This window comes from Epinephelus moara, chromosome 12 (assembly GCF_006386435.1).
Source record: "Epinephelus moara isolate mb chromosome 12, YSFRI_EMoa_1.0, whole genome shotgun sequence".
NCBI classification, from domain to species: Eukaryota; Metazoa; Chordata; class Actinopteri; order Perciformes; family Serranidae; genus Epinephelus; species Epinephelus moara.
Window position 1 is genome coordinate 39,796,923 of NC_065517.1, and position 23,519 is coordinate 39,820,441.

At 42.2% G+C, this 23,519-nt stretch overlaps 1 protein-coding gene across 1 annotated transcript in view; it reads right to left on the reverse strand.

Annotated features, from left to right (window-relative positions):
* Positions 1 to 11,970: 11,970 nt before the first annotated feature.
* actr10 (actin related protein 10) overlaps positions 11,971 to 23,519 on the reverse strand; it is a 15,737-nt gene continuing 4,188 nt past the window's right edge. Inside the window, exons 6-13 of the mRNA XM_050057490.1 lie at positions 22,392 to 22,459; positions 22,128 to 22,207; positions 18,508 to 18,543; positions 16,671 to 16,750; positions 16,163 to 16,236; positions 15,735 to 15,816; positions 14,028 to 14,226; positions 11,971 to 13,360 (exon numbers count right to left, since the gene is read on the reverse strand). Of these exons, the coding sequence (XP_049913447.1) occupies positions 13,179 to 13,360; positions 14,028 to 14,226; positions 15,735 to 15,816; positions 16,163 to 16,236; positions 16,671 to 16,750; positions 18,508 to 18,543; positions 22,128 to 22,207; positions 22,392 to 22,459 (801 nt within the window). The 3' untranslated portion in view covers positions 11,971 to 13,178. The remainder of the gene's footprint in view (positions 13,361 to 14,027; positions 14,227 to 15,734; positions 15,817 to 16,162; positions 16,237 to 16,670; positions 16,751 to 18,507; positions 18,544 to 22,127; positions 22,208 to 22,391; positions 22,460 to 23,519) is intronic.

Genomic DNA, 23,519 nt, shown 5'->3' on the forward strand with positions numbered 1-23,519 from the left:
CGCGCCAAACCCTTGAATAAATACAGCTGATTATCAAGAGAGGAAAGAGAGGCTGGGATAGGTCTGTCTGTCTCTGTCACACACATACACACACTTACTTGTAATAAAAAAAGTTTATTTATATCCTCCTGAGACTCCTGAACTTTTGTTTGCATTTTTACTCCCTCCTAGCTATTTGGGATCAGTAGGACCCGATAAGTATAAAAAACTAAACATTGTCAATCATAATTAAGTCCCAATGTCCTCAAACAAGTACTTCCTAACTGCTTCCTGTTGCTAAAATTGGTCAAATTTGTTGCCATATCAAACTACAAGCATTATTAATCATAAATACTTGCAACCATAAAATTCAATCAGGTTTTGACCACTTTTGTGTCAGGATTGGAGGTTGTGGGACTGACTTGACAGAGATGGCCGCCATCTTGTTTTACATGGATTAGTGTATTGTGCTCTCACTACCACTAGATGGCACAAAAAATGTCCATAAATGAGGACATCAGGTCTAAGTTAAAGGGAAATGTCGGTTTATTTCAACCTGTCTCCTATCGTCCTAAATTTGTTTCAAGTGACTAGTGACATAAAAATAATAGTTAGCATGTTAGCCGTTAGCCTAGATACAGCCGGGGCGCATAGTAGCGTCAGACCTGTTAAAACGTAAGTGAACGGGCAACCTTCAAGTGCAAAGTTAGTCCACTAAACAAGCTTTTTTTCCACAAAGACCGCCTCATATCGTTAGGATAAATGTCAGAGAACATATAGAAAACGACATGTAAACGTGTTGTCTTACCTTACCGGTGTGCTGCCATGTTTGTTTACCATTTAGCTCTGCTTTCCAAAGCGCCGGCTGTATCTATTATTTTTATGTCACTAGTCACTTGAAACAAATTTAGGACGATAGGAGACAGGTTGAAATAAACTGAAATTTCCCTTTAAGTCCCAATGTCCTCAAACAAGTACTTCCTAATTGCTTCCTGTTGCTAAAATTGGTCAGATTTGTTGCCATATCAAACTACTAACATTATTAATCATAAATAAACAACTTGCAACCATAAAATTCGATCAGGTTTTGTCCACTTTTGTGTCAGGATCGGCTGCAGACTGACTTGGCAGAGATGGCCGCCATCTTGTTTTTACATTGATTAGCGTATTGTGCTCTCACTACCACTAGATGGCACAAAGAATTGTCCATAAATGAGGACATCAGGTTAAAGTCTAAGTCTAAGGTCAAGAAAACCCAAAATGTGATGCTGTCATATGAGGACACTCTGTGCAGCACATCAGCCCCACACTCTGTATTGGAACTATGTTAAACTGCATCATCCCTATCAAATATAAAATGTATAAATATACCAATGCTTTGGAGCAGCTACTGCAAAGGCGTCTTCTATTCTAGAATTGAAGAAGCTTCCTGGATGAGAGGAGAAACTCTAGCAAGTCCAGTTGCCTATGATAAAGCACTTACAACCAACCATACCTATGTTATTCACCACAATGAACATGTAGTTTGCAAACCATGCTGCTGTATTTAGAAAATCCCACTTTATTTATACGAGCAGGCACTCACTGGTTTTCATTCATGTCAATACAAAATGAAAATCTATAAAGTAAAGTAGTCTAAAGTCTTGGGCGATCACTTACGGTGAACTATAGCCACACAACTAAAATGTAACAATGAGTAAATGAGTGCACACCTGATGTTCACTGTCCTGTGAATTCTGCTAATTGATTTCCATGAGTGTTGCTTTTAAGTGGAATGTCTCCAGCTTAGCTGATACAAGATGTTCAGCTGTAATGAAGAATTAGGTGAAGAGCAAGTTGCAGTTTACATCCATGTTTGTCGAGACTCATATGACAGTGGATAATACTTCAAATATGGATGTTGCTGCAAAGAAGCTACATATTTTACAACACTGATGCTTCACACACATCTTCAACCCGGCAGCACAGCAGATCTACACCAGGGGTAGGCAACCTGTGGCCCCAGAGCCACATGTGCTTCTTCAGCCCCTCTCCAGTGGCCTTTTTAAATATTTACATTTACATTTATCAGTGTTGTAGGCCTAAAGAAATTCTTACGTTCTCCAATTGTAAAAACATGAAGCCTAAATACAGAATGAAAAAATTGTTTTAACATTTCAAGAACTAAAATGTGCGTAATACATCTACTACCTGGCACCTTTTCCTCTAAATTTTGCCAAACCTCGATTGCAGAGGCTCATCTTGAGTCTTCCTGGCTAGTTAGTTATGGATAACAAATCCAAAAAAGTAACAGTCTCAGAATAAAATAGAGAATTTAGTAGTACATGGACACATTTGTTCGCTTTCACTGCCAGCTCTGCAAAGTTAAATTAATAACCATGGATGGTGCCCTCCCTGCAGAGTCGCCACCTTGTGGTAAAACATATGAATGAAAGCTCATTTAGATTATTAGCACAGACTAATTTTGACTTTATAGGCTGTGTTACCTTCATTAAGGCTCAAATATATTTTGCAGCTCCACACTGATTCTTTTAATTATTATTTTTGTTTTGGTCAAAAATGGCTCTTTTGATATTAAAGGTTGCTGACTGCTGATCTACACAATCAATTCAGAATCTGACCAAATGTCTCCCCTTCAGTTCCTGAGTTATGATGCTAAATAATCACCAGAAAACTGTTTTTGCCGAACATTATGATGTCATAGTGATGTTGACCTTTTGGATACCAAATGTCATCGCTTAATCATTTCATCCCAATCAGACATTTGTGTGAAATTTTCTCAGAATTAAAGCATGAACTCTTGAGTTTGGCCAAAAGCATTTTTATGATGTCACCCTGACCTTCACCTTTGACCTTCGACCACCAGAACTAATCAGTTCATTGTTTTCAGTCCAACTAGACATTTGTGCCAAATTTGAAGAAATTCCCTCGAGGAGTTCTTGACATATCACATTCATGAGAATGCGACTGGCAGTCGAAAACATTCAAAAGCACTGTCACAAAGCTGAAAACATTTCTCATGACTCATGAGAAGCTGAAAAGTTTGGAGATAAATGGCAGCGACGTGTTTACAGAAATGAACTGAAAAGCAATGGTTGCAGGGAACGATACAAAACATGACGAAAAACATGTTAAATACAAGTTAAAACACACGACACAGACACCGTCCTTTTAATCCTCTCGTTCTTTTGTCCTGTCCTGATTATAATAATAATGAACCACTGTGTGCTGGGCATGCACTGGGGTGGTTAGCAGTCGTGTGTGAAGCAGTCGGGATGAGAGTCAACACCTCCAAAACTGAGGCCGTTGTTCTCTGCTGGAAACCGGTGGATTGCCTGCTCTGGATTTGGGGAGAGTTACTGCCTCAAGTGAGGGAGTTCAAGTATCTCAGGGTCTTGTTCATGAGTGAGGGTAGAATGGAGCATGAGATGGTTTGGTTTGGCTTCTGCAGTGATGCAGGTGCTGCGCCGGACCATTGTGGTGAAGAGGGAGGTGAGCTGGAAGGTCAAGCTTTCGATTTACTGGTCCATCTATGTCCCAACCCTCACCTGTGGTCATGAGCTCTGGGTAGTGACCGAAAGAATGAGATTGCGGATACAAGAAATGAGTTTCGGCCACTTGTTGTAGCAGTGAGGAGCTCAGACATCCAGAAGGAGCTCAGTGTAGAGCCACTGCTTCTTTGCGTTGAAAGGGGTCAGTTGAGGTGGTTCGGGCATCCAGTCAGGATCCTCCTGGGTGCCTCCTGTTAGAGGTGTTCCAGGCACGTCCCACTGGTAGGAGGCCCCGGGGCAGACCCAGAACATGCTGTAGGGATTACATATCTCATCTGGCCTGGGAACACTTTGGGGTCCCTCGAGAGGAGCTGGAAAGCGTTGCTATGGAGAGGGACATCTGGGGCACTTTGCTCGGCCTGCTGCCCCAGATAAGTGGATGAATGGATGGATGGATCCTGTTGGGGTCGCAAACAGCTGGAGCCTTTCCCAGCTGACACTGGGCAAGAGGTTCACCAGACTATCACAGGGCTGACACACAGAGACAGACAACCATTCACACTCACTTTCACACCTACGGACAATTTAGAGTCACCAATTAACCTGCATGTCTTTGGACTGTGGGAGGAAGCCGGAGCACCTGGAGGAAACCCACACTGACACAGGGAGAACATGCAGACTCTGCAGAGAAGGGCCCCCCCACCCTGGGTTCAAATCCAGGAACCCTCTTGCTAAGCACAATGACAAGACCCAACAACTCACTCAACCTTGTACTAATCAGATCTTTAAAATCAGGCAGAGACCAGTTCACATAGTTTCAACTCTCTTTGAAGGTTATTCCAAGTGAGAGGAGCAGAGCACATGAAAGCTTTCTTTCCCAGCTCAGTCTGAGCACCAGGAACAGACGACAAAAGTAAGTCTTGAGATCTCAGACTGAAGCTACAGTCAGACATCTGTTCGATCAAAGAACAAATGTACGATGGGAATTCACCCAGTATGGCTTTATAAATGAACAAACACCAGTGACTGTGCCTACGAAAGGTCAAAGATGGCCGACCAGCCCTGGAATAAAGCGTTCAGTGATGAGTGAGGGCTTTACAATTTGTAATCTGTGATCTGTTCCTGGTTTAAACGTACTGGCTCTTCTGCATCGTTTATACCCCATTAGAGTGTTGCATGTTTAGTCTTGGCACAAGCGCAGCAGACCTGAGGTTATCAACACCGATGCTGCAAGAATGAGAAGAATGTCTCAGGGCTAAACCCCCCTTCATTCCTGATTTAGGCATGTTTATGCACAATCGTGTGTTCGCTACAGATAACATGTGTGTTATCATCAGTTTATGTCTGGTATGAGTGCTGTAAACAACTGCTATATGATTGTAGCTTTCCTGTTACACAGTACTCTGCTTCTTGTCCTGTGTGTCTTTCAGTCACGATTAATGCTGATGCCTGATTATGTTCACTTCTTCAACAGGTTGAGCGATAGCAGCCCTATCACAACTCTTGTGTGCTCATTCTGCAGGGCGTGAATGACGATGATAGAGGCGCCTCTACATTTATTAGGAGGGCTCAGGTGCCGTGATTTACGGGATAATTGGGCTGGCCTCTGTGGAGGAGATAACCAAGATGGATGATGCCTCTCCGCTCACCACACTCACCTCTCACTCCTCACAGGCTGTGATGGTGGACCGGATCCATGTTTTTGTCACCTTTAATGTACAGTTTGAGTATTCTGCAGTATTTCTGGTGTTATAGAAAAAAAGAAAAGGCTAAATTGAGTTCAAGGAGAGTTTGGGCACCCAAATCTATCAGAACGAACTCTTAATCTGGCGCAGATTACAAATAGCGTGTCAGGATTTCATCTAAAACCCGCCGTGAACACTGAGTGAACAGCCTGACAGATTTGGCCGTGTGAACTGCTTTTCAACTTCCTTGTCTTCCAGTGAACGGCTCGCCAGTGCTCCTTACAAGCTGGGCCCGGCTCACCCACTTTCCGGGGGTTTCCCATCCCGGCGTGCACTCCCAGTCTGATAGCCAGGGTCAGACAGGCAGACAGCTGCTGCTTCCTGTCTCTGGGAACCACACCAACACTCCAGTCCCAGTCTCCCATCAAGGGATGATGGGGTTTCCCTCAGCTGGAGCAGAGGCAGCAGGTGGGACGATGCAGCTCTGTGTCCCCAGATGTGGGCTGTGACTGTGTTTGGTTACATAATCAGAAAAGGATGACGCGAGTAAGATTTGATGGGAGGTCTATGAGCCTGTTTCAAAGCCTGAAACATTAAAGGGATAGTGCACCCAAAAATGTAAATTCAGCCATTATCTACTCACCCATATGCCGAGGGAGGCTCTGGTGAAGTTTTAGAGTCCTCACATCACTTGCAGAGATCCAAGGGGAGAGGAGGTAGCAACACAACTGCACCTAATGGAGGCTGACGGCGCCCCAGATTCAAACGTCCAAGAACACATAATTGAAACCACAAAATATCTCACGTGCATGTGAACACACATGAACGCAGTGCCCATGTCTCACGGTCTCGCGCAAGTGCACACACGTGAGCGCGGTGCACAGAGAGGCAGTCAGAGCTACAGGCTACAATGAGGCTAAAAACAGAGTTCAACTTTTTATGTCGGGGCTTCAGGACACTTGGATCACTACGGACGAGCAGTATGGAGATATTTTGTGGTTTCAATTATGTGTTTTTGGACGTTTGAATCTGGGGCGCCGTCAGCCTCCATTAGGTGGAGTTGTGTTGCTACCTCCTCTCCCCTTGGATCTCTGCAAGTGATGTGAGGACTCTAAAACTTCACCTGAGCCTCCCTCGGCATATGGGTGAGTAGATAATGGCTGAATTTTCAGTTTTGGGTGCACTATCCCTTTAAAGGTTCTGTATGTACATTTTTACATGTGTTAATTGCTTTTATTGCGAATGAGAAAAACAATCATTTAGTCATCACATGGAATTAAACAAGGTACAACTCCAGTGAAATGTGATTCCATCGACTCCTTTAACCACTGCACTGTAATTTAGTCTTGCTGCTTTATAATTGTCCATGTTCCCGGATGGTAATCTGTGGTTTGTGGTTGTATAATGATTTAACTGTCCCCACATCCCGACCTCAACAAGATGGCCGCATGGTCACTCTCCACAAACACTGGCAGCGCCGCTTTGCAGCTGCCTCTGAACGGCATATACACCGCAGGAGAATGTAACTTAACCTTTAAACTGAGGCCGCCCCCACCCCTACAACAGCCTGCAGACTGAGGATTATGTAAAGGAGTCTGGACTAATTATGTGGGAAAGTCCAAAGGATGTGACGTTATGCATGTTCCCAAGTGCATTGCCTCTCTTCAGCTCCACAATAGCACTAACTGTGTGCAGCCATAGACTGTGTATAAAGATGGATGACATCACAGTTCCCCAAAAGTGAAGCCGAAATATCTTAGATTGCTCTATGTTGTCTGGCTGCTATAGGTCATAAACCCCGCCCTCTCCATGTTAGGGGCTAGGACACGGGCCAACTAAAGAGTCAAAGATGGTTTCTGTTATTTCAGGTAGTTCTTACCACGCTGCTGTATGTTCAAGTGTTTGTTTCTCTGATAAGTTTGGTTTTAATTAGTTTAATAAAAAGGGGATTTGACGTCATGATTGACAGCAGTGTGTGCCGATTGGTGTACTCACAGTTGGTTGGACTGGTGTTGGCGGGAACTTGACAGCACGGAAATCGCGACTGTGCATATTGTGGCTCCAGATGACACCACCAGCACAAGATGGCAACAGCCGTAAAATTCAGTGCCCCTGGTGCTGAGAAAAAATCCTAGAGGAAACACTGACATGTGATGTATTGTGATAATTTGATTTTAGCTGGCTAACGACAGCTAACTTGCTAATGCATACGAATTTCTAGCTAGCTAACGCAGCAAAATACTGTCTTGAGGGGAAAATATCAGCTCTTCAGCTCTTTATCCAGAGTCTGGATAAACTCTGGGGTGGTTTGCAAATACTTTATCAGCTATGAAGCAACCAACGCCAGATCTTTGCAGTGCAATAGCTGGGCGGCCAACCAGCTAACTGTACCCTGAGCTAAACTTTGCCAGCTAAGCAGCATGGATCTGCAGTTGGTTGCTTCACAGCATCAGCCAATAAAGTGATTTGCAAACAGCAAGCTACTTAGTATCATGGGGCCAATGGTCCAAATTAAATGTAAGAACATTTTCCAGCATTCTTATCAACATGATGCTGGTTAATCAGTCTTGTGTATGTCACATCGTTTTGGATGATACTCACTTGGGCCTACGCGTGAGCAACAGCATGCTAACTGCAGTTCGCCTAAACCGCCTCGGAGGGTGGTGTCACTAAAAATAAACATTTTTTGAAAATTACATATAAAACCTTTCAAGGTCCCATATTGTGAGAAGTCAGATGTCCATGTCTTTTTAAAAATAAAGCAGGTATAGGTGCTAGGCCTATATAAATACTGTGAAAGTATCAAAATGCTCAGTCTACAGAGAAATGGACACATGACGTCAGTTGACAGGATGAAAAGGTGGAAAAACAATGTGTTTTTTGAACATTAAAGCATGTAATCATGTTCTGGTAGAAACCCCAAAGACAAGTATGAACCTGAATATAAGCATACTATGGGACCTTTAACTATCATATGAGTAAAAGCTCTTATTTAGCTCTCCAAGTCCACATAGAGTTCAAAGTGGATCATTAGATGCATCTTTTTTGACTTTACATCATCTGATAACAGATGAAACTGAAACGTAGCCAGATTACAGCCTGGAAGTCACAACAGTTCACCTACAAATCACCAAAGCCACTTTAACTTGTTTCCAATAAAGATATAAATGGTTTAGGGAGGTTTTTAATAGACCTTAAGAGTTGCTGGTTTTTGTATCTGTCACTGAAACAGACAAGAGAGACGAACATATCATCTGCAGCTTGATCGCTGCAGTGCTCGGTTCTCCTCCGCTCAATGTTTATGCCTATTTTTATGACTGTGATCAGAATCCAAACTCTTATCTGATTTCCCACACTTTTTGCCAGTCTCGGGCTGCAGGTGCATTGTGGGTAATGCTACTGGTTCCCACGCCAACAGTGACTAGACAGAGTGATGAATGTGACCCAAAAGGCCAAATAGATGCAGCTCCATTCTGGGACTTTAACAGTGTGTTTGGGGGTTTTCTTAGATAAGTTTAGCCCAACAAGAAAATACACTACACTGCAGTTTTGTTTGTTTCACAAGAGAGAGAAATGTTGTCATTGTCCATTTCTGCAAGCCACAAGTGGTGGGATGTCATTATGCAGTGTATATGCTAAACCTGAACATTTCGTTACCTTTCAACAATGCTGTGGTTAACATGTGGTTATGTTTAGACACAAAAAAACACTTGATTATGGTTTGGAAAAGATCATGTTTTGGCTTAAAATACCTGGTTTTGGTGGCGAAATCAAGTCGGAAATGGAGCTGATGTCTCTCTATATAACACCCAGTTTGGGCGCACAATCACTGCTGGAATTGCTGCTAATGTCTCCCTTAAAAACACCTGGTTTTTGTGGTGAAATTACAGCTAGAAATGCAGCCAATATCTCCATAAAAACACCCACTATGGTGGCACAATCGCAGCTGAAAAGCAGCTGTTGTCCCACTAAAAACATCTGATTTTGGTGGCATAATCAAGTCTGAAATAGAGTGGATCTCTCTAAAAAACACCCAATGTGGTGGCACAATCACAGCTGGAAATGCCGCTGACGTCTCACTAAAAAACACCAGGTTTGGTGGCACAATTGCAGCTTGAAATGCAGTCAAATGTCTCGCAAAAAAACAGTTTGTTGGGAAAATTGCGGCTGGAAATGCAGCTGATGTCTCCCTAAAAAACACCCAGTTTGGTGGCCCAAACGTAGGTAGAAATGCTGTTGATGTCTCACTAAAAAACACTTTGTTTTGGTGGTAAAATCTCTGCTAGAAATGCAGTCAATATCTTGCTAAAAAACACCAGGTTTGGTGGCACAATTGCGGCTGGAAATGCAGCTGATATCTCCCTAAAAAACACCCGGTTTGGTGGCCCTAACGTAGGTAGAAATGCTGTTGATGTCTCACTAAAAACACCTGGTTTTGATGGTAAAATCTCTGCTAGAAATGCAGTCAGTATCTTGCTAAAAAACACCCAATGTGGTGGCACAATCGCAGCTAGAAATGCCACTGATGTCTAATTAAATAACACCTGGTTTTGGTGGTTAAATTTGACAAAAGAAATGCAGCTTATGTCCCATTGAAAAACACAGAGTTTGGTGGCACCATCACAGCATGAAATGCCACCAATGTCTCCATAAAAAACACCTAGTTTTAGTAAAAAAATCTGTTGTTGTGGCACAGTCACAACCTGAATACTATTTATGTCTCTCCAAAAACACCCAGTTTTGGTGGCACAATCGCTGCCGGAAATGCCACGAATGTCTTGCTAAAGAACAACCAGTTTTGTTGTTGTTGGTCTGCAGCTTGGCAACCATCTCGCCTTGGTTTCCCACCATCCACCCTGCCCTCCACCTCCTGATGACAAAACTCCATTCATATACATGTAACCTGAACTACATCACTTCTGAAACGTTGATATGATACTTATGAAACCTACAAATGTAGCATATCCGTAGTTTGCAGAAATGAACAATACCAATGTTTTCTCCTTGCGACTGGGCTGGGAAAAATCAAGTAAAGTTTATATACAGAAATTAACACTGCATTCTGTTGCTTCAAAAGTGAGACGTATGCATTTAATTGTCTTCACTGTATTTTCAGCTGGAGGGATGCAGGCATCCATTCCAGTGTTTCCTCCTACATGTCGTTCAGACATTCAGAAAAGGAAACAAGATTTCCTGAAAATACTGTGCAGATTTATAACTCAGAGATTCACATAGGAAAAAATAGAAACTGTGAATTTAGCATCACCCCTGGCAATACTGTGGGGGAAATGGTACAGTTCTAGTCTGATGTTTTCTTTTAAACTTACAGTTTATTTGAAGACTGTGAATCTGGAAAGATTCAGTCTTTATAGTTTAGTTTACTGAGGACTCTGTGGCAGCGAGCTGCGGTGCAACATCACAAGTTAATCTACTTGTTTTCTAGCTTTTAGAAGTAGGTCTGTGACAATCGAGCCATCCCCAATGACTGCCATGTTTGGTGTTCCTGAAGAAAAGAATCATGTCTCTGTGAAACCATCAAATGTAATTTCATTCACTTCCGTGATAGCTCGCAGGAGAATCCTTCTCATATGGCAACAGCAGACTCCACCTTCTCGTGTTCTCACTGCGGGGTTCAACTGTGAAGTTCTTACGTCACTGGCAGCCATTTATTTCCTTCTTTAAGAATCTTTCCAGTCTTTCCCTCAACTAGCTGGTTGATACCACCAAGCTTAATAATCACTTAAATGGTGAACAGTGCTCAATATCTTGTGGATCATTTATTTCAGTTCTTATTTCTTATCTTTTATGATGTTCTTTCATACGTGTGTGTATTTGTTTTTATGTAAAGTGCGTTGCAAATAAAATTTATTATTATTATTATTATTATTAAGTGTACATCTGGACAGTGGGGTATATGAATACATGTATAGGCTCTGTATCTGAGAAAGCAAGCCGTACCCTGTTGCATTGTGGGGGACTGGTGGGGTGGCTCATGGGGGGATTTGGTAAGTGATGTTTGAGTTAATGGGTTCAGTGTGTGTAAACAAACAGTCCTAATGCTTGTGTTCCTGTTACTGTGATGCTACCTCTGTATTACAGTAATAAAAGGTGTAGGTCTGTTTCAAACTTATGAAGTAGGAATTGTGTTCATACTTTAGGATGGTGTCTATAACAAGGTGTCTACAGGTGTCAGACACATACATTTCATGCTTTCATGACCTTTCCAAGAGAATTTTGACACAAATTTAAGACAAATAATCTTTTTCTTATTCAATCATCGCAGGCAACTATTAAGATAAGTAGTATTAATATGTGGTCCTGTGCAAAGGTAGGTTTTTTAATGTAGAATATGGTTTTCAGAGTGAGGTAGTTTAATCTACATTTTGCCAACCAGTAACTGAATGTATAAAGTAAAAAGACATTTGGATCAGTGGAGACTTAAAAGATTTGTCACCTAAATGTGGACTTTTACGTAGAAAAGCTTGACTCATTTTGACAAAAAAATAAATGATGGATAAATTAAATTAGATAAAATGTTTGTGACATTGAAGCCTCACAAATTCAAATTTAAGACTATTTAATGACTTTTGCTGCCTTACATTTATACATATGATTCTCAGACATTTTAAGACTTTCAGGACCTGCAGACAACCTGGATAAGTTGTCTAAAATATCTGAGTTAAAATTGTTTTGTTTTTGTACATGCATTATTTTAGGAAAAAAGGACAGACAGTGACTTTTTAGGGTGGCATGACGTAGTTTCTCCCAGATTACCTCCACTTCACCTCCACACAAAATAAATGAGAACACCTGTGTGAGTGTACAGGGCCTTTATTAAGTTCAACAACCACTTTACACATCGAGATCCAAATAATAAATAAGTGAAACTTTCTTTTTTGGGTGGACTTTTTCTGTGGTGAGCAAAAAAACAACCCAGTCAGACCTTCACACTTTATCATGAATCACCTTGGAATGACTGAACGTCTGCTTTCTCCAAAGTTCAGCAACTTTTTCTGCAGTTTTGCTGACAAACGAGGACTGAAGCTTAACTTGGTGAGGATTTGAATAATTTCTGCTGAATGTGACGTGTTTTTCAGTTTAACTGCCAAGAAAATCCAGAGTGAGAGTTCAAGGGTGCACATGCAGGTTCAGTCTTGCTTGATAGTTGGATTTCCATCTAAACGCAGCACAATTTTAACCAAATTTTCAAAGAATTGACAAAAGAAAATGCAAATTTATGTGTGAATATTGGGAGTTGATTCATCGAGATAAGCAGTAGGTGGCGCTAATTCTTCAGTCAGGTGCCACTGCAGAAGAGGAGGGTGTAAGGAGATGATGTAATTACAAAAGTGCCAGATAAACCTCAACTGAAGGAAAACAATGGACACTGGACAATGTTCCGACAATGTCTTGAACAACTGATATTACAGCCCTGTGCTCTTGGAGGAGTTCTGGTAACAGCCTTGTGTACCAACATGTGTGTGTTACTCGCCATCCAGAGATAATGAAGAGAGCTTGCAGGGGCCTATGCAATGACAGTACGTCATGATTGTACCCCATCATTTATTAATGTATGTGTGTCTCTTGCACTTTGCAATTTTTTGAGTTCCTTTTTTTCCATTTTAAGCACTCAGGATTTTTTTGCCCAAATTAAAAATGTGCATAAGAAGAGTTGGATGGAAACCCTTCTAATTTGAATTCAAATGAAACCAAAGCACAGCTGCATGTAGCTCAGGACCCATTTGAAACTCAACACTGTAATCCTTGTGGAATATCAATTAAAACGCCCACTATCTGTTCTGTCTGGTGAGGTCAGAAACCAGCTCACCTGATCATCAAACAGTCCACAGTCGGTCCATACAAAAACGTAGCGTAACCACCAGACATTACAAACATCTAGAGCTGTTTGTGTAATAAACACATGAACAAGACTTGTGTTGAGATGTTACATTTAAGATATCGGAACTGTTCTATCACGTAGAGTTAAGGAGAGTACATTATTTGACTTATGTTACAGCACGATCTACTTCTCTGTGGAGAAGGCTCTCTTCATCAGCGGAGGAGGCGTCTTTCCTGCTTCGTAGAGAGACTCAGGAGGAGGGGTGCTCAAGCAGCACCAGTCTGGGATGCGGCCTGTCTGGTTGTAGTAGTCTCGTGACACTGACCTGCTGCCCAGGATGTCCTGCAGCGCCCCGAAGATGGCACCTGTTGAGCGGAGGGCAATGTAAATACACCTGGTTTTGGTGACACATTCACAGCTGGAGGTGCCACAAAAGTCTCCCTAAAAAACACCCACTGTTCGTGGCATGTCTTGCTAAAAAAAATCTCACCGATATCTTGCTAAAAAATATGTCTCGCTTTTGGTGCCACGTCTCACTAAGAAAGGCTGTCGATGTCTCGCTAAAAAACACCCATTTTGGTGGCATGTCTCGGTAAGAAATGCTGCTGATGTCTCATTAAAAAACATCTGGCTTTGGTGGCCTGTCTCGCTAGGGAATGCTGCTGAAGTCTTGCTAAAAAACACCTGGTTTTGGTGCCATGTCTCTAAAGAAAACACCTGGTCTTGATACCACATCTTGCTTAAAAACACCCAGTTTTGGTAGCATATCTTGCCGAGGAATGCAACCAATATCAAGCTACAAAACACCTGGTTTTGGTGCCATGTTTCACTAAAAAAACACAACAGAGACGGCTTTCTAAAATGCAGCCACAAACTCTATTTTTACAAAATCTTCTCATTTAAAAAACTCCAAAAATGCTGACATTATAGATTATTACACTGTGCTGATGCTGGAGATTTCTTTTATTCTGCTCGGAAAGTCTTCAGTTCAGCAGGTAGTGATAAACATTTAAATATAATCTCATATCTGACCTCCGAGCCAGGCGGTGCAGTTGGGCTTGGCAGGTGGAGCGTGTATACGCAAGCTCTTGCTGGCCAGCACGCTGTACTTGGGTTTCTCCACCAGGAGCCGTACTTCTGCCAGCAGACGGTGCAGGAAACCCGGCAGCATGGCCGTGCCTCCGATCACCACCAGGTTCTCTGAGAGCACCTTACGTGTGTCAATGGGGCACTAAAGGGAAACACATACACACATTTATTAAATTAGATCATTTACATATCTGTCATCTGCTCCATGTCCCCCTCATACGACAGCTCAGAGGAGTTTTATGATGAAAACATTTTGTATCAGTCGTGCAGCAGGAGGAAGCAGCTCTACTTCTACAGGACAGCACCTTCTACTCTTCATGTGCAGACTAAAGCGAGATGTGATGGATGGAAGCAGCTGAAATGAGCATGACTGCAGCCAGCGCCTTCTCTCTGGTGTGTAGAGCCCTACTGATGCATCAATATATCCTGAGTACAGCGCTGCACAGATCAAGTTTAAATGTTTTACTGTAGCAGTTTGAGTGTGAGGCGGAGTGATGTCTGCTGCTGCTGCACCCACTGAGATTAATTAGGCTGATTTGATCCCCACATGGAACAACAAAACTGCTCTCGGTTACACGGAATAGCCTCAGACGAGTGTCGCCATAGCAACCACACTGAGTCGAACTGTACTCTCATCTTAACGACTGTGCAACACAAAGAACCAAAGTGGGCTCCTCCAGCCCAGATATTGATGGTTCACAGCAGCAGAAGTGAGCAGAAACTAGTCTCCTGTAGCCAGGCGCATCTCCAAGACGCAGCGACGGTGCCCTTGCAAAATAACGTCACCTTGATTTTGGGTGAACTTTTGCATGTGGGGAGGTGAGCACTGTCATTAAAATGGCTAATTTGATTTTGAAAACGACACTGACTCACTGAATGTAGACTGTGGGTATAAGCCTGCCATTGGCCAGCTTTCTGACCAGCATTCGCCCTACCTCCCGCCATCTGTGTGTTACTGTTTTCAATAACCCCTATGCAACAGGAAACAGCAACAACAACAGCCGAGCTAACAACTTACACGCTGAAAATGTCACGCCTTGAAGAAGATCGTGCAATACGGCATGTCTGCCTTTTCTTTCAGTGGAATGTTGTTAAGATCTACAATGAATAAAACAACTTGTGAACACACCTCGGAAAAGCCTAGACTCCATCCCGCAGGACTCTCATGCCCGATGTTGATCTGTTTTTGGACTTGATTTGCCACATCTTTTGAAACAACTCCAGTCAAAATATACCATAATACAATCATTTTTAACGCCAGAGATCGCCACTCTCCTCCTGGAGAGTCTGCCCAGTTAGCACGAGCTAACACAGCTAACATCCAACACTGAGCCGTTCAACAGTCCCAGCAAACTCACATCGATACCGAAATGGCTCGACTTAAACCTGTTAGTAACTGTTTGGTACGTTAGCTGTTTAATGCTAACAGTTAGCCCTGTCACTGTGTGTTCTCCCCTGGCACCATCACTGCATCAGTTAGTGCTTCTCAGGAAGTTGTTGATCTGTTTAGAGACCTTTCTCAAGTGCTAACATGGCGCCAAAAAAAAGACCTTAAATTGTCCAGTTTATTCACATTCAGACGGCATCAAGTAAGTGACTGCTCATAATCATACCTGCCAAGACACATGGAATAAAATAAATCTTCTCTACCTTGACGAGAGCATCAAGTATCAGAGAGGCAACACTCTTCTCCTCATTGTCCTGTTCAAACAGGATCTCCATCACAGAGTCCCTGTTTAGAAAAAGAAGAGAAAATATAATGAGCGACATCTTTGTGGCAGAAACTGAAGGACAGTGCATAAAAGAAGCAAGTTAAAAGACAAATGTACTGTCCCATATATGGACGGTACAGCAGAGAGAGAACCACAGATCATAAGAGGACATTAACACCATCTCATTTTACAGGAGGACCTTCTATCACGACAAAAATTAATACACCGAAAATAAAAAGTAGAGTTGTAACACATTCTTTCAACATGTATTTTTTCTACAATAGACAAATAAAGAGTAGAGTCTCTGGGTCTGCTGGCTCAGTTAAAGGCAACAGCAGATGTAAAAAGCATAATCCAGTGAACTACCTGATTGATCCTTTGACGTGCAGGATTTTCTCACCATCCAGAGGGTAAGCAACATCTGGAGGAGGGTCTGGACGCTACAAACACATTCACGACAAGGAGGAATTGTAAATAAATACACAACAAAGCCTTATTTAATGCAAACTTGTTCACAGACTGAGTATAACTTATGCCTACCATACACTGGTGGACTTTGAAAAGACTTTTAAAAGACTAAGTGACACCCTCTGACACCTAAAGACAATGTGAGTTTTTAGTCACACAATTTAAGATTTTTCTTTTTGAGTCTATTTCCCATCCTGCTCCTGGTGGAAAATATTACGCCAAACTCCCTTTAACAAATATGACATATTAACAATTTCATGAGCACCTTACACGAAACATTTGAGATTACAGGAGCGCACCAGCTGATTTAAAACTCCTGAGTTTATTCCAACATTGAAAATTTGTCTGTGAGAGTGAAACTGCTTGAAAAGAAATTTGGTGTGAGGCCGGCAAACATTTCACTCACCTCAGCTGTACCATCCAGGTTAAATTTGGCTTCCTGGATCTTGAGGCCTCTCTGCAGGTCACTGACAAAACATGTTCTGACTGCAGAAGACAAAACCAAACCAATGAGCAGACGACCAAACTAAGAGACAGGTTCATTTAAAACTAAGGATTAACATTTTAACTAATGTCCTTAAAGAGGCAACAGACAGCATCTTTTCCTAAATATATCATGATGAAAATAATGTGGGTTGCACAGGGTAGTGTCCACAGTAAAATCAGACTATCAGCGTTTACATAGGTTACTTAGTGGCTCTGCAATCTTTGCAATAAGCTTCTGCCACCGGTGCCGAAATTTCGCGGAAAAAATCTGCTTTACGGCAGGAAACGCGTCATGTATTGCGAAACTGGTCGGTCAGCCAATCAGGGACTGGAGCTGGTCCTTATGAGGAGTTGGGCATGAGATAGTTGAGTCACGAGCACAATGGCAGACGGACAAAGTTTGGAGACAAGTGAAAAACGGCCTAGCAAAAGAAAAGGAGCTCCTCTGTGTGAGGAGGCAAAGAAGAGCAAAAAGGAGAGTGATAAAAGAAGAGGAAAAACAAGAGTAAACCTCAGTCAGGCGTTCAAGAGATGGAGGGAGCTCCGTGACCAAAGAGGCTTCAAAACCCATGTCCAGCTAGCTTTCTTTCTAATGGATCAGTAAGTAACACGGCTAAATGTTAGCTAGACCAGAGAGGACTGTACTGTACTGGCTGCTAGTTCATTCCTAGCTGGCCAGCATCGCAAATCGCCGCAACCAGGGAGCGGGTAGCGAGTGTTGGTCGGCTGACATCCTGGTTGCCATTCTACGGCAGCCCTCGGACAGTGATACCCCCCTCCCTTCCTTCTGTTCTCTTCTCACGGAGGCAGCTATCCACGCACATCGCCCAGCTAAGTTACGCCCAGCTAAGTGAACACTGGACTTTGTTTCCCATTCAATTTGAGCTCCAACCGGCCGCATGGTTTCCATACGGTAGTGTTTATTCTAGAATGGGGACTGTTTACATGTGCATATTGGTATAATTCCACTGTGTCTACTGTTGTTTGTACTGGTACTGTGCATATTGGTATCATTCACTGTGAGCTGTTTGTACTGATACTGTACATATTGGTATCATTCACTGTGAGTTGTTTGTACTGATACTGTGCATTCTGCTATAATTATTTGCTTTACTATTTGTTTTTTCTTCAGATAAATCTGATAATTGTTGCTCGATCTCTTTACTCATTTATTCAGTAGAGTGTCCACACACCTTTTCATTCTACATATACATAGAGGTATCCACACACCTTTTCATTCTACATATACATAGAGGTATACTGGTGGCTTTACAGCCTACATTTTATTTATTTTCTCTGATCCCCACGTTCAATTTGGTTGTTGCGACAGTGCAACGCAACACCACTGATGCTAGGTGGCGCCAAGCTAAAAAAAATGAATCCTATCTGTTGCCTCCTTAATGACTGTATGCAATAATATCAGCTGATAATGAATTAAAAGGTTATAAGATGGAGCATTAGTCCTCAATGAGAGCTTTAATGACATTACTGATGTGACTACTTTGCAGCACAGACCAAGTAAGTCACATATCTGCAGTGTTATGAAACAAACATCAGTTTTCAGCAGGATAATGTTGCATTGGAGGGACGGTAATGAAGCAAACAGCCACAGTCTCTCTACAAGTTTGGATGTTTTGTGTTGTTTTCTTCTGGGAGTGCTGTCCTTGAAGAGAATAATTCATAACAATCCACCACCCTCTTGGGAGCAAAGCAAGAGATGCAAATATTAAACCCGAAAACAACTCCATCACACCTACCCTTGATATCCTCCACGATCTCCTCGGGGATGGTCCCTGGAAGAAAAAAAAAAGATGAAAAGACATAGAAATGAAGTGAGACCTAATTTTCTTTGGTTCGCTGATTCACAGATCAGCCATTTCTCCCATTTCACATCCAAGTTAGATTTATGATGAAGCTGAATCAGCGTTAGGGGAACGTGTGCGCTGACACTGCAGCAAAGGACAAGTGTGAAATATGACTGCTTGGTATTAAACCATAGAGTGTGTAAAATAGAGGATGTAGCCACCTTGACATCACTCATTGGTTTGCGGACTCCTGTTCTGAATCACTGACCTTGATAATCTTGGATTTTTGGAGCCGGAAGTGAATATATTTGGATGATATACTGCAGCTCACCCCAGCGCTCGCTGGTAGCTTGGTTAGCACGGTGCATTTACAGGCATGACAAATGTGATAATACTAATGCTAATGCTTTTAATTCAACCAAACGCTGAGACCAAATTGTTAGAATTAACCTTCATGAACTGAAAACACACTGAAACAGCGACACCTACAGCTACACCTAGGCTCTGTAAATCTGGCATCAATAGGGGTGTAAATACTTGGTTTCATCACGATACGATATCATATTGATTCTTTGGACAATATAATATTTGCTGACACCACAAAGTCTGCCAAGATATTATTACGATACAATGCGATTCAGGGGCCTGAGATCAATGTCTACTGTGACTTAACTATGATGTCAGGTGGGTCAAAAGAGAAGGAGAGTATGGTGAAATAAGATGGTGGCGCAATTTCATTATAATGACCTGATGAACAAAACATTGGTCAAGAACTAAGACAGTGTTGTAGAACAAAAAAATTGGGGGGTGCTGTACTGGGTCAAGTAACAAGGTGTAGGCAATTGTAAAAAAAAAAATGAGGTGCTCTTCAAGGATAGAACTAACAGGCACACAGGAATAAAAAGCAATGACTGTCCCTGTTTACTCAGTGTAGAAGTCCATGGTGTGGGCTTGCTGTCTAAAAAGGCATCCAAGGCACTGACCACCATTGATAATACTTATTCAGAAACACCAATAATATTAAGTACTGAATAAAATATAGGTATATTTCCTTTGAGTAGGCTCACAGTATGTCCTGTGACCTTTCTCACATGACATACCAATTTGTATTAAATTGACAAACCTGTTCCAATGCATTTTATACCCTGATAAACACTGTCTAAAGTTGAAACATGTTGGTCCATCATCCTATGTGAATATAAGATGGTGCCTCAGATGCCTTTTTAGACTGCCAGCTCACAACATAGACCTCTACACTGAGTAAACAGGGACAGTCATTGCTTTTTATTCCTATAAAATAATGTTATGTTATTCATTTGAATTTCAAAGTCAGTTTCTAAGGTATTCCAGTGCTTGATTTGTTCCCATAAAATCCCTAAAATTAACGCACTTGAAGCATCTTGTGTGAACCCTGCTATAAAGACAATAAATGTTTGTTTTTTTTGTTTTGTACCAGGCTATAAACATGTTTATTTCTGCTGCTAAGTTGGGCATTTTAATATAAGAGTCTATGAGGATTAATTCACTCATACACTGTTCACCCCAATCCATCCATGACACAAACTTTTTATGTAAACTCTACACAAATGTAGCCTGGTGAAACCATCCTGATCTCACAAGCTCATATTCGATTTGCGAATTGGGTCTGGCAACACCGGGCTAACACAAATGCCCTGGATTGTCAAAATGACATAAAAACTTTACGTTCACTTGACATAAAAACTCATCTCCTGTGAGCCTGACATCATTTCTTATGTTAAATCAACAATTTTTGAGTTAACGTGACTAAAATGTATAAAGCTGATTTTGCCTTATTAGTTCAAGGCCAATAAACAACACTATCATTGTGCACTTAACATAATGCTGTGCAATTAATCGTCTGGTGATCGCGATTACGATTTTGAGGTCAAACGATTTCAAACTTAATGAAATCAAGGGTAAACGATTTTTGGTCACAGACGCCTGGATGTGTTAATTTGTCTTCAACGGAAGCCGCACATGCGCAATACCGCCCCCTCCCCTCCTCTCTCTATTCACTCCACGAGCCAGTCAAGTTGGATAACTACGAATAATGCGAGGGGCAGGTGATCGCAGAAGATTTCAAAAACAGCGTGCGGAAAATGGCAGAGCGAGAGAGGTTGTCTGCGTGTGTGTGTGCGCACACGTGTATGTGTGTGCGTGTGCGCACCGGGGCCGAACTCCGCTGTGCACGATACAGAGAGCAGAGAATTGTAAACGCGCGACCATGTAGAGACAGAAATGACATGCCGTCGTGCAAACAATATAAGTCACTACGTGCGCCGCATAATCGTGATTTCAATTTTGACCAAAATAATCGTGATTATGATTTCTTCCATAATCGAGCAGCCCTAACTTAACATAGGTATTGTGGTGTGTTGGGGCTAAATGGGTGGAGTTTCCCAGCATGCCACGAGATGATGTGTTTAAGGCCGTAAGCCGAAGACAACTGTTGAAATGTTTTCTAAATCACTCATATTACAATTTACGCAGTGATTAATGTTTATGTGTTTCACAATGGTCACAGTTCATGTTGTGGTAAAAGACATTTTGCATCATGAGTTGCGTCGTATACACAGTCAGTGACCTCCCACCTGTGAGGATATTAGAGTGACTAACATAAAGTTGCATGAAGGTGAAATAAAGGGCATCTCATCTCTGCCTTATTCTTGCAAGCTCACCACAATATGTTTTAAGAGTTCAGTTATATTTTCAAAAAAGGTTTTACAATGTGTTCTCAGTGAGTTTATGTTCATATGATGTAAGATTAAATGCTCTAACACCAACAACAAAAAGTTATGTCAAACTGATATAAACTTCCTGTCAGACAAGGGTCATGTGACACATTTATTAAGTGTCTGGTGTAGTTAAAACTTTCATGTTGCTGTATTATACTGAACTAAAAGTTTTGAGTGCAAGCTGTTTCCCAAACAACAAAAAAAATGAAGTTGAGCAAGCGAATTGGGGTTTACAGTGTAGAGCCAGCCTCAAGTGGCCATCAGAGGAGCTGCAGTTTTTGGCACTGGAAGGTTGCCGCTTGTTTAACACAAACAAAAGTCCAACATAGTCTGTTGCAAAATGTTTTGCAGTATTTTGTAACTACTCTCACACAGACAAATAACAAATCCTGTACTGTACCTGAACTTAAGATCTGGGCATCATATTTCTCTCTGTGATGCAGAGTTTAAGGGTTGATTACAGAGACATCAGCCTCTCTGTGCTAACTGCAGAAATGCAGGTGGTTCAGCGGTCCAGTCAAGTGAGTCAGCCTGCTGTCTGTCTTAATTATTGATGTATATATGTGTGGTTTCTCTCACTCTGCTGCAGCTGTACATCTCACAGCACAACACAATGATTCAGTTTCCTCCATCAGGAGACTCTAAACTCTAAAATAGCCTGTATGCATATGTATAATTCACACATGGAGAAGGGGACTCACTTAAATGTCACAAAGAAACAAGTTCTTCTCATGAATAGTAAATGATGCACACTGGGTCAAAGCTGTTACAGTTTGTTTAACCCATTTAAAAGACAAAGTGTTCTTCTGTAATTACCAATGACAGCTGGAACACTCTGCCCGGTGGTGGTGTCCGTGTCCACGGTGCACTGCTCCACAAGATGTCCATCTAATTCTCTGTAATTAACAAAGACACATGCAGTTATAGCAGGAAACAAGCACTTCTATTAAAAGCTCCCGTTTTACAGCCACAAGACATTTAATCAACACAAAGCAAAGTGTGAAACAGAAGTGTTCTTTTTACAGCCGAGTGTGCACAAACAAGTCGCACACTCCTCTTGGATCTGTTAGAGCTACTTACTTATGAATGGCTTTCCCTCCCAAAGGCAAAGCCTCCCAGGCTGGCAGGATAGGAGTGCACTCATAAACCTGAGTTCACAGTTAAGGTAGTTACACATAAGGTTTATACACAACACAATAAACCTTCTTTGGCGTTTCCCCCTGCTTCCCATCTTTGTGCTAGTCTAGGCTAAACGTGTCCTGGACCTAGGGATTGGTATCTATAAGATTTTAACGATACCGCTTATCGATCCGGTACTTTAACGGTACTCTTATCAGTTCTTCTGTGGTTTTTTAAGAGAATAAAATGAAACAAAATAAGAACATAATCAACATTGCTTTAATTTCTGTGTATGTTAGTTCAGTATATAAATCAACATTCTGCTACAGCAAAGCTTTACAGCATGACTCATTCCAAAAAAAACCTTTAACAGGGAGAACAATGCCAGAAACCTCAGTAACCTGCATGAAACACTATTACAGACACACTCTTATCACATATGGAGATGAACTGTGATGCACTTTCGCTAGATGTTTCAAAAGGTTGCTCCTGTTTCTGCCCTTACATACAAAGGAGCTGCTGAACTTGTGGCAACAAGTAGTGTCTGCATCAACATCTTGTGAAGTATAACCACACTTAGGAGTGTTTAGCTCTCTCCGCCAACGTCACTGAGAGCAGGGCCTCTGTGTGTGTTCGACACAGAGTGGCAGAGCTGGTCCCGCCACACTGAGCTCCCGTCTGGGTTAAAGCTGCAGTAGGTAGAAAGCCTGAAAACAGTTGATTTTTCAGTCTCATCCGAGTTAGGTTTTGTTCGTCTCCGCCCTGAGCCCCTCCTACCAGACAAGCACGCGAGTATTTTATCCTACTTGGTTCTATTTCTTCCTCTCTGGGAGCCTCGGCTCTCCCTCTCCGTGCAGCAGCCCTCCCCATCCCTCCCTCGCAGCCCCGCACATACTCCCGAGCCTCGGCTCTCGCTCTCCCTCACCCTTCCCCTCCCTCCGGGGCTCCAGGGAACTGAGTTCTGTCTTCCTTTTTTTGGGTTGTTTAGCCGTGTAGGCAGTTGTAGCCAATGCTGGAATAGCTATTTTACCTGGTGCACTGTTCGCCATTGCCGCTTGCTCTCCCCTTCTGCTGGCGGCACGGGAACGC